At 31.1% G+C, this 12,425-nt stretch overlaps 1 protein-coding gene across 50 annotated transcripts in view; it reads left to right on the plus strand.

The window, feature by feature from the left end:
- LOC129799430 (sodium channel protein para) overlaps positions 1–12,425 on the plus strand; it is an 81,839-nt gene that overhangs the window by 37,963 nt on the left and 31,451 nt on the right. For 12 of the 50 annotated variants that reach the window (XM_055843383.1, XM_055843365.1, XM_055843497.1 and 9 more), the window contains 5 exons: positions 289–563; positions 637–810; positions 5,473–5,635; positions 11,284–11,471; positions 11,716–11,920. In XM_055843383.1, the coding sequence (XP_055699358.1) occupies positions 289–563; positions 637–810; positions 5,473–5,635; positions 11,284–11,471; positions 11,716–11,920 (1,005 nt within the window). Of the gene's footprint in view, positions 1–288; positions 564–636; positions 811–4,653; positions 4,817–5,472; positions 5,636–11,283; positions 11,472–11,715; positions 11,954–12,425 lie in introns of all 50 variants that reach the window. The other 38 variants (XM_055843294.1, XM_055843285.1, XM_055843680.1 and 35 more) reach the window with 7 other exon arrangements.

Below are 12,425 nucleotides of genomic sequence, written 5' to 3' on the forward strand. Positions count from 1 at the left end.
TAATTTAAATTCGACGGTGGGAGATTGAGGTTTGAGAATGGTAAAAAAAAAGAAGAAATTGCATGATTATCTGACGCTTGTTGTGTGATTGATTTTCAAAAAAAAAAAAAGAAAACGTTCAATGAATGAATGATTTAATTGAACATTGCAAAATTTCAGTGCAAAACACATTAAAAAAAAAAAAGCGCAAGAGATTCGAAAAAGAAAATGCAAAGAAAACAGAATTATCCTCTTTTTCCCCTGAAAAAGAAGAGATTTAAGTATCAATCACTAATTCGATATGTTTAGTTTCTGTGTACTATTTCCCAACAGACGACGATGAAGATGGTCCTACATTTAAAGATAAGGCGCTCGAATGTTTAATGAAGGGCATCGATATATTTTGCGTGTGGGACTGTTGCTGGCCATGGTTAAAGTTCCAAGAGTGGGTGGCATTCCTTGTGTTTGATCCGTTCGTCGAACTATTCATCACACTCTGTATAGTTGTAAATACATTATTTATGGCACTTGATCATCACGATATGGATAAAGATATGGAGAAGGCGTTAAAAAGCGGAAATTATGTATGTTTACTAAACTTATAATATTTATTTTAATCCTGTATAAATCATGAAAATATTTCTTCCTACTTAACAGTTTTTTACTGCAACATTCGCAATAGAAGCCACACTTAAACTTATAGCCATGAGTCCAAAATATTACTTCCAAGAAGGATGGAACATTTTTGACTTTATAATCGTAGCATTATCACTTTTGGAACTTGGACTGGAAGGTGTTCAAGGCTTATCTGTGTTAAGATCGTTTCGTTTGGTGAGTCACTTTATTCTAATATCCAATGTCTCTTTAATTACACATAACATACCTCTATCTAACCATATATAAACTCTTCAATCTCTTAGCTGACAACTATCATAGAATTTTTTCCAACAACTATGGTTTACTATATTTTTTTTAATTATTGACTGTATAAGTTCCGCCCAAAAAAATCAGGTTTCGCCAACAGGTTAATTTTACCCTGCAGTATTGATCCGAAATCGGTGTAAATATTACCCTTTTTAGGTGTATTAGGGGTTAAAGTTACTCTTTTTCATGTTATTTCTACCCTTAAAAAGGTGTAAAATTAACATTAAAAAATATTGATATATTTTTTCACCCAAAAAGTGTTAACGTTATGAGGAAAAAAAGTTAATCGCACCCTTTATTTTTTTTCAATGTACGAACTAAAATTGAGAGTTTCGAATTGTCAAAATTTAGTTGAAATATAACACTTTATTTCAATAGAGGATGGAGTCCTAAAATATTGAAATAAAAATATTTATTGAAACAAAAGAGATAGGATTTAGGGCAGAATCACATTGATAGTAAAATTCTCACCGTCGCCCTCAAAGTCTCACCGTATTTCGTTAATTTAAGCATTTTCATTGCAATTCTTACACAAATTCTCAATTACCGTATTACCTTATCTCATACTCGGTGGCACTAGGTGAAAATAATATAAGAAAATTGAAGATATAAAACGAAAATGTGATAAACGGTGAGGAAAGAAAACTGTACGAGAAATTAATCGTACAGTTTTTTATTTACCGTTTATACTTACTTACTTACTTACTTAACTGCCGTTATTTCCCCTTACCGGGAGTCGGCCCTCCTACTTCGAAGACGCCAAGTGGCGCGCTCCTGCGTCGCAGCAATCACGAGGCCACTACGCCTCATGTCATCTCGGATTGTAGAAATCCACGTCGTCAGAGGCCTTCCAGGCCCTCGTTTCTTCTCCTCCATGTTAATGGTGCGCCGGATCATATGGTGGCCGACACGACGCATGATGTGGCCATACCACCTCAGTCGCCTTAATCGGTTTTTTTCACCGTTTATCGTGTTTTCAATTTATTTATTCAATTTTCGTGTATTATTTTTACCTAGGGTCACAGAGTATGAGATAAGGACTTTATCATAAGGTAATACGGTAATTGAGAATTTGAGAAAGAATTGTCATGAAAATGCGTAAATTAACGAAATACGGTGAGCATTTTACTGTCAATGTGATTCTGCCCTTAAAAGAAGGAACGGTCCTTAAAAAAATAAGTAGTTTTTTATGCACTTTGCCTCTCTTTTTGACTTGCTCATTATGCACCCCTTGAGGAAACGAAAGGGAACGCTTTTGCCAGTTAGTAAGTAGGCGTACTAAGGGGATCGTGAGCGGTAGTACCTTTAATGTGTCCTTACCAAAAAAAATCCAAGAGGGGAGGGAAAGGTCATCTCTACACAATCAACAGCATTTCACAAATTTGTGGTACTTTAGAAAACCTAAGATGGAACGATAACTTTTCGATACTATTGAATCGATAGTATCTATAAATCTATATCTGTTAGATTAAGCAAATTGGCGACTTTTTACACATTGTCAGACCATTCATTGTGACAAAAAGTGCAGACATCGTTTAAATTTTTCAGAATCGAAAGTCGATACTATCGAAAATAAGATATCATCGTCACCCCTGGATAAATTTTTGGCGGCCCTGAAATTGTATCTTTTGAGTTTTCCTTTCCTTTTAATTTGAACTTGAATACTTTCAAAAATATACTTTCAAAAATACTTTCAAAAGGGCGCCTTGCCAAAACTTATAATTATTAGGATTGTCAAGAAAGAGGTTGTGGAACAATTTTAATGATATTCTTTCCTATAAAATTTGGCGCTCTAGACCGTGTAAAATCTTTAAATTATATAAGCTTCCAAGTACACATTTAAGCACTTGAAAAACGATTTAAAAAATGTTAAATTTAAATTCAGCAGATTAAGGACCAATTCTCAAAAAAATAAATTGCTGAAAAAAGAAATTGGCGTTATTTTAGCGTTGGCCGTTCTCCTCACATACGGGGCCAAAAATCCTTCGTAGAATCCTCCTCTCGAATGCGTCTAAGAGTTCATAACTCTATATGCTAACTACCCACATTTCAGAGGAATACGTGAGGACTGGCAGGATCTAATTCTATACAGTATAGTAGCTTAGTTTTTATATCTAAAGTGTCCAAAGTTTTAGACCGGTTTTAAGGGCTTACGTATAGGTAAAAAGACAAAAAACATCATATTATCTCTAATCATTTTCAAAATAATGCAAAATTTATTTAAGTCAATCTCTTAGGAATGTAAAAGTACAACATTTGATATATATTTCCTGAAATTTTCATTTAAAAATTTTAAATATTCATTCGGAAACCTGTTTTAAACCTAAATTTACTTTTCTGTGGATAAGATTTCTTGACGTAGGTTAATATGAGATGCAAAAAACAATTTTTCCTGTTACCTGACTATTAGTTAAACTAATCCTTGAATGAAGGATTTTTGAAAAAAAAAATTAGTTTGGATTATTGTGAACGTTTTACACAAAAAAATCATATTCGATGTATTTTATACCACGTTTCGTCTTGTAATGTGACTTGTGAATAAGAAAACACAAAGTCCTTCGTTTAATGACTGGATCAACTGATGTGCTAACAGGAAATATTCATTTTTTTGATTTCGAATAAATTTACTCTAAGTGATCTTGTCCACCGAAAAGTAAAATGTTTCCAAATAGTTTTCTGCAAATCATGTCCCAGCGGCTGAATTTGAAAAAAAATAGTCAAAATTTCAGAAAATATAGTTTAAGTCTTGTATTTTTATACGCCTGAGACCTTAAATTAAATAAATTTTCCGCTGTGTTGAAAAAAATAGAGAGAACATGCTGTTTTTTTTTGTTTTTTTGTTTTTTGACCCACGTAACCATTTAGTTTACAAATGATTTGGTCAAAATTTAATTGAATAGAGAAGGTCTTAAATTTAAAACCCCTGACATCCGAAAGCATTGGTCCTAAACGGTAATGAACTGATAAAATACCAGCATTTAATCAATAGGTATGTCTCGATTATTGCTAGTTACTTGTTGTATTTACATCTTTATTCAGCCGAGATGCCAAACAGTAATCAATATCGACTTTCGGCCTTGGATCGATCTCCTATTCCTCTATAAGTAAACTCTCTAGAGGTGTTATTATTTTTTCGCTTCGTACCCCTAATACCTTTTCAAAATCATTTTCTTTTTGTTCTGAAAACGGTCCCAAATAATTCTTTCATTTTCTAATAATTTAAAGGTTTTCTAGGCAAACATTTTGTTCGTCCATGCACATGTCAGTGACCTCTAGGTATTCCCTCTGTTGAGGGGAGGATGTTTTAGTTTATCTTAGACGGAATATTCAAAGTACTATTTAATTTTAGTGATTAAAGAGGAAGGTGCAAGGTTTGACTTCAATTTCTCATTAGCCCCAAATTTAATAAATGAGTTTAAATTCTTCAGAGTGAGTTATAGTTCCCAGTTTTTTAAGTAGAGAATTAAAAATTTAGATGTGACTGTGACCTAAAACTGTTTTTGGGCGGAATTCTTTTTTTTTATTAAATTTTCCCTAAAAAGTGTACAATGTAAAACAATATTACAGTAAGCCATAGTAGTTCTAAATTTTCTTCCCAAAAATTGACGATCAAATTTACAAAGTTATCCAGTGGAAATTGATTTTTGAAAAATTCTTTATCTTTTTTTTTGTTTTTGAAGAGACTTTATTGTTATATAAATATGTTGTTCTTTTTTCTCGTAAAAATGCTAATGGGTTTTCTGATTGCAGTTGCGAGTTTTTAAACTAGCCAAATCTTGGCCCACACTAAATTTACTGATTTCCATAATGGGTCGCACAGTTGGTGCATTAGGAAATCTAACTTTCGTATTATGCATTATCATCTTCATATTTGCCGTGATGGGAATGCAATTGTTTGGAAAGAATTATACAGGTAGAGTGGATATTCACGTGGAGACAGTTTTTTTTTTATTCTCTCTTATCCTGCTCTATTTTATTTTGTTTTTAAATGGAAAGGATAAAGGGTAGCTTTCGGCATAAAATAAATGCAAGATGCTATATGAAAATATTTTTTTGCTTTACCTCAAGAAAATTTTCTTATACATAATGTACAATTTTTTTTTCGAACTTTCCACCAAGTAAAAGCATAAAGTATTTAAAAGCCATACTCTTTCACATGTAATATTTATATATATAAATTTTTGCTTCTTTCTCTCTCAAAAAACTTTTACCGAAAATTCTTTGGTGAAAAATTGTGTGAGAATTTTACGTGAAAGGTAGGTAGTCATTATTTATGGGGTTGTTTCTGACTGTTTTTTTTTTTGAAAACATGTGTGGCACAACAATGAAAGTTGCTACCACCCCGTATGACTTTTCCATTGGAGAGAGATTTGATCTGAAAAGAAGGGAGGAAAACACAACACTATTTTATCGTGTAACATAACATCCCACTCTCTTTTCTTTCAAAATGTTCTTGAGATATTATATACAACAACATCTCTAATTTCTGTGAAGTTTTCATCTAATGTCTGTTGAAAAGTGATATTTAAAATTGATAAAAGACCATTTTCCTCTTATCAATTCTTATAGCTCCGAGTGTTTAAGCTAGCCAAATCATGGCCAACGTTAAATTTGCTGATTTCTATAATGGGCCGAACGATGGGGGCGTTGGGTAATCTAACATTTGTATTGTGCATTATTATCTTCATATTTGCCGTAATGGGGATGCAGTTGTTTGGAAAAAATTACGTGGGTAAGTGAAATTAATATGCAGTTGAATGTTGATGAAAACATTGAAAAAAAAAACAAACCATGAGAAAGAATGAGAAAAAACAAAAAAAAACACACTTTTTATAATTGGTTTCAGTAGAATTTTCACTGTTAATTGTCCCTCTTTTGCGTTAATAGAGTGTGTTGTTTGTGTTTTACCATATTATATCCTTTCTCCATATACACGATTTCCTTTTTTTTTGTTCCCATCCTCTTTCGTGTTGTATTACCCCAGTTGTTGCGAGAAAGGAGAGTTTTATTTGCTAAATTATTGGATGGTTGGGTGGGTGGGAAGGTCACATTCTAAATGGGAGGAATGTTACTCTATAAAATATACATAACTATATATACCCTAAACACAAAAAAAAGCCATTCACATGGGATGGAGGGAGAAAAAGGGAAAATATGGAAAAAAAAGAGAAGAACTAAGTGAGAAAAACACAATATTTTATGTAGATGATGGTAAATAGATTAAGTACATTTTTGTAAGTACTTTCTTTCGTGAGTAATCCTCTTTTTTTAATTTTTCATTAATATTTCTATACGCATTTTCTACTTCAACACTTTGTTTTTTTATTTCTCTATATCACAAATTTACTATTTCTCTAATAATATTTATTTTTATTGTTTATGTTTTTGTTTTAAATTAATTTTTACTTTATATACACATTATTCATTCTCTCACTGACATTGAGATGGGATGAATTTGATTTAGGTTTAAAATCTGAAGATACAATTTATTTCATTGGATATACTGATAATAAGAAGTATCTACGCAAAAAGGAAAATCTCAATTGTATTGTGAAACTTAGATAAATTATGTCTTGTCAGAAGAGAATACTTTTTTTTTGATAAACTTTTTAATAAGCTTTCTTTCACACGCAGTAAAAAATTGATAATATTTCGCTCATTTGAATTTATAGGGGCACAACTCGTTTTTTTGTAACTTTTTACTAAAAACTTTAATGTACCTATACATTTAGGAAATGAAGAAATACAGTAGGTGTCAAAAGTTTGTTGCCTCATGTATTTTGGGAAACCAGGTGCAAAAAATAATAGAAAAAATTACTTTTTCGAATTTTTCTTTTTGCAAATTAGTTGCCTGCAATCCGTAGATCTTATTTTTGTATTTCGAAAAAATATTTCATCTTATTACATATAAAAAATAATTGTTTTCCAAAAGTTGTTCATTTTTCATGCGTCAAAAGTTTGTTGCCTCATTTGAAAAGTTACTCAAAATGGTAAAAAAACATGCAACTAACTTAAAATACACCGGCTATATTTTTAGTTTATGTCATTTGAGAGGCCAATGGTGGGTTTGGACATTTCTAAAGTTGTCTATAGTAAATAGATGTGTATAAAAGTGATGATAAATAACAAGAAATAATCTGTTTCTTGATATTTCATAATTTAGCTTAAAATAACAAGTTAGAAGGAGTTGAAAAGTGGGAAATCGTCCAGATTTGTTGGTGGCTCGCAATATTCCATTGGTAAACAAGACCAATCTGAATAAAAGGCTGTAGATTTACTTGAAACATGTAAAACAAGTAAAACTACAACCTTTTAACCAGATTAGACTAGCTAACCAATTTAAACCAAACATTTTTACCATTTTCATTTAAATGAAATTTAAATGAAGTGTGTCTCCAACTACCAACTGACTGTGAATTTTTTGAGCAGACGTCAAAGGGTCACAATCAGAGATACTTATAATGTTGTTATCGACCCCCTGAGTCGAAATCCTAGGTCTGCCAGTAGCGTTTTTTAGATGTGATCGTGCCTTATCACCATATTTTGGCGATTTTATGTATATCCTGTAAGAATTTTCCATAAAATTAAACAATTGACGACTAATATTCATTCCGGCAGTATATTTGGACAATTTTCCTTCTTTGAACTTTTTGTAATTTTCAATTTTTAACCTAAATTATAAATTATCAAAAAACAGATTATTTCTTGTTATTTATCAATACTTTTATATACATATATTTTCCATTGACAAGTTTAGAAATGTACTACAAACCCACCATTGGCCTCTCAAATGACATCAACTCCAAATGTAACTGGTTTACATTACGTTGGTTGCATGTTTTGACCACTTTGAGTTACTTTTTCAAATGAGGCAACAAACGACGAATTAAAAATGATCCACTTTTGGAAAAGAATAATTTTTTTATATGGTATAAAATTAATTATTTTTTTCGAAATACAAAAATAAGATCTACGGATTACAGGAAATTCATTTGCAAAAAGAAAAATTCGGAAAAGTATTTTTTTTCTATCATTTTTTGCAACTGGTTTCCCGATCACACATGAAGCAACAAACTTTTGACACCTACTGTAGTTCAACTTCATATATATGTGCTAAGGCCGACTTTCATAATACGGCCTTTGGAGTGTCTAATTTTCAGCACTGTCCTACTTTTAGCAATATTCCTTTATGAATTCGAATAAGCGAATTAATCATCTACCGATTTTCCAGAAACTGTTATAAATGAAATTGTAAATTAATGACATTGTAAATAAGAGCTTATGAAATTAATACATTGTATACACTTTGTATTTTACGAGGGCACTCAATGGGTCAAGTGGTAGAGCATACTCGCCTATAGGGGTTCGAATCCCCTTTAGGTCGCCAGGAATTAATTTTTATGACGTTAAAGGTGTTCTGAGTTCGGATTGCATCCAGTGAGCTTGACTACAATTTTTTTGACCATAGACAATTATTTTGCCCTCTAAATATCCGAAAAATTACTTTTTATTTTTGGGACACCAATGTCCCATTCGTCCTTAAATGGTTAAAGGGTTAAAAGTTTCATCTTTGAGAGACTTTACCAATTTAATCGTCTTTATTCAAAATTCGTCCTTAAAGGGTTTAGGACGAATGGGACACCGGTGTCCCAAAAATAAAAACTAATTTTTCAGACTATTCAGACGACAAAATAACTTTCTATTCTATTTACTCGTTCTTAAGGGGTTCAGCGGTCTCCACGTCTCCAGACTAGAGGTTTAGCCCAGTTTCCGAAGGTCTCAAAATCCTACATTGCGATCATTTTTATTGCTTTTTGTAATACTATTTTAAGTTATTTATCTTCAAAAATCCAATATTAAGTTAATTTTTTTCAAAAAATCATGATTGATAAGAAATTAGAGCAGTTAAGACATATAGCTAAACCTTAGGCCGGAAACCAGTATTATGCATTCATACATACTTATACAGGGACTCTTATTCACCGAAGAAAAGATCAATTGAGGTGAAATAGTTTTGAAATCAAAATCATTTTTCTTAAACTTATGAGAAATTGTATATTTTGATAATTTTAGATTTTTATGTGAAAATTAAAAATTGAATAATATAATAATAATGCCCTATACGATTTTTCTTGCTACATTATTTAGAATAATGTTTTTTGGAGAATATTGATCAGAAAACAGGATTTGAAGCAGTATTGCATATAGACAATTGTTTCATAAAGATCTATAATTTTTTTTCGAAATTTTACAATTTCTTCTCAAAAAGAAAGAGCGAAAACGATGATATTATATACATTGAGAGAAATCCGAATAAGTTAAAATAATATTCCGGAAATGCTTATTTTACCCTGCTGTATTGATCCTAAATCGGTGCAAATATTATGCTTTTTAGGTGTATTAGGGATTAAAGTTACCCTTTTTCATGTTAATTTTACACTGAAAAAGGTGTAAAATTAACATTAAAAAATGTTGATATATTTTTACACCTAAAAAGTGTTAAATTTCTGAGAAAAATCTTAATCGAACCCTCTTTTTTTTCTCAGTATAGGAACGCGAAATAATTTTATATAAAATTATAAATTTTGTCAACAGAAAAAAAGGAAAGTGATTGAAAAAAGTATTCGATTTGCATTTTCTTATATTTTTGTTATTTATAGTTAGTTAGAAAAACGATGAAAAATGTTAAAAACTGCTTTCAGGGGCGGGGAAAGAGGTATGCAAATCTGCCCCAGGAAGTTTGTGGTCTTGCCCCGGATATTTCATGTCAAGTAATATATGCATAGGAATACACTTTATTATCATGGAAAAATGTGCTATTATTTCCTCTCCATATGATCCTTTATGTATGATATGTAGTGTCATATTTTCTTTAAATTATTTTTATTTGTACTTTGAAATCAAGTCTACCGTACTTTCTAAAATTGTACAGTCTAGTCTCCCTTAGAGATGGGACCGATGGGACTGTCAGTCTCACGTCATTATTGTATTCAAATTCAAATATTTTTAATGCCATTACAAATAACTTAAACGAAATTCGAACCCTGGAATACTTTATTGAGCACCAAAAATAAACATTTTTTATAAAAATATTAAGAGTTCAGGAATATTGATTTAATTATGTATTTTTAAGATAGTATTTCGAGGAAAGGGGCAATAAGAAGTGTCATGACTAATGTAACTCTTATTTCTTTAGAGCAAAAAATGTCCTTCCGGTGATCGTCGAAGCATTGAGTATTAATCCAAAAATGAAACATAAAATTTACCAGAGCTTTCGACATCTAGTGTGTCTTCTTTAGTGGTTTTTTGGTTATTTTTTTCTTTGGATATACTCAATTATTTTGTCCACTTTGTGCCACATCAGTTTTTTGAAATTATTTAGGAGCGAATTATGTTCTTTCTTATCTGAACAAGATGTACCAAGCCGTTTGCTGTGGATTACACTCAAGTGAGCGTCGGTACACTAGAAGGATATTTTTTAAAGAAATAAAAGTATCAACCATTGTTGGCCTATCCTTCCTTGAATAATGTGAGATTGTATTTGCTTGATCTTAAAAATGTAAGGCATATTGACAATTTAAATTAAAAAAAAATCTTAATAACCTTATACGAATTATACAATCTTCAGACTAAAGGTTTAGTCCAGTCCAGTTATTAAAAGTCTTAAATATTAAAAAAATAAAAACAAGCAATTGCATCGATTACTAAATATTTGGAACGTCAATTATTATTTTTGATAATTAAGGCAATTCCGTTAACTCTTCGGACCATATTCAAGGAGCCAATTGTACATCCAATCGCTTTTATCGCTTATAAATAATCCAAAATGATTTTTTCCAGAATATTTAAGTTTTCCTTTGGATATCCAAAGTTCCAAAAGATCCGAAAGAGTTAAAAATATTTGAGCAGATAAACTACATGGATATAAACGGGCTAAACCTTGGATCTAAAAAGTGTTTTAATATTCAATAGATAGTTAAATATAAATTTTAAAATTAAAGATAATATCACATATTTAACAGTTTTCTGGATTTTCTATATTTATACTTAACTACCCATATTATTTTCTTATACCAGGCTCTTAAGCGATATATTTAAAAAATCACTAAAGCTTTCTTTGCATTCATTTAATTAAATTATTTAAGTTGCGTATTGAAAAGCTCAATTGCTGTATTAAAGGCAAATTGCAGCTAACTTCTCGCAAAATTGGATGGGGAAATTTTGAAGAAATATATAGAATGAATTAGAACAAAAAAAAATTAAAAAAATAATAATGGGGTATTATATCTATTTTTAAAAAATAAGAAAATAATATTGAAAAAGGACTTGTAGGATAAATATTTTAGTGTTATTGATGTATATTTGCCTTGGTATTTCCAGATAACATGGATCGCTTCCCAGACGGTGAAATGCCTCGGTGGAATTTTACGGATTTCATGCATTCATTCATGATAGTGTTCCGTGTGCTGTGCGGCGAGTGGATTGAGTCAATGTGGGATTGCATGCTGGTGGGAGATGTGTCATGCATTCCTTTCTTCTTGGCAACAGTAGTAATTGGGAATTTAGTCGTGAGTATGAAATTGAATATGATATTCAACACTCCTGGTTGGACAGGAGGTATATAGAAGCACATGTGTACAAACATTGGGGATGGTATAAAAAAAGCCCACCCACCCCCTGGTGCAATCGATTAAATTTTGTGTCCATTTGTGTATAAAATGCCTGCAAAATGGGTCTAAAATAATGAAGAATGTACTAATGATATTTTTTTTCTCTCTCTCCTTCTCCTGTAACATCCACCCTTTTTTCTAGGTTCTCAATCTTTTCTTAGCTTTGCTTTTGAGCAATTTCGGATCGTCAAGTTTATCAGCACCAACTGCAGACAATGATACGAACAAAATAGCCGAGGCATTCAATCGCATATCGCGCTTTATCAACTGGATCAAGAGGAACATAGCCAACGCTCTTAAATACGTGAGAAACAAATTAACAAATCAAATCTCCGATCAGGCATCAGGTGAGCGGCCCTGCAATTGGATTTGGAAAGAAGGTTTTTATCCACTTTTACATTATTACTAAATAATCTCTTCAAATTCACACGATTCAGTGTTAATGTCTCATTGTACTAATGTGTTTTAGTCGAGAATTCTTATAATAAGTGATAAAGAGCAAGAGAGATTTTCTTTCGATGAAACATAATCAGTATTATTTGTATTTTTTCTTTAAGTATATATTTTCTTGTCCAAATTTTTGTAACATTTGTTTTTCATCCCTTTTAAATGTTTTTTTTTTGTTTTAAATCAAAATTTAGATATTTTTCGTGTAATTTTCGATATTGAATGAAGTATGATGGCTTCTTTTAGAGTTCTGGTACAGTAGAAGAAAGATTCTGTTTTGTACTGAACTTACAATTGACGCGTTCTACCTTTTTTTATTTTAGTTTCAATTGATATATAAATAAAATAATAAATTGAAAATAGTCAGTTGAATGATGTGAAAATATTTTCAATTTCTAAATTATT

This window comes from Phlebotomus papatasi, chromosome 1, assembly GCF_024763615.1.
Source record: "Phlebotomus papatasi isolate M1 chromosome 1, Ppap_2.1, whole genome shotgun sequence".
Taxonomy (NCBI): domain Eukaryota; kingdom Metazoa; phylum Arthropoda; class Insecta; order Diptera; family Psychodidae; genus Phlebotomus; species Phlebotomus papatasi.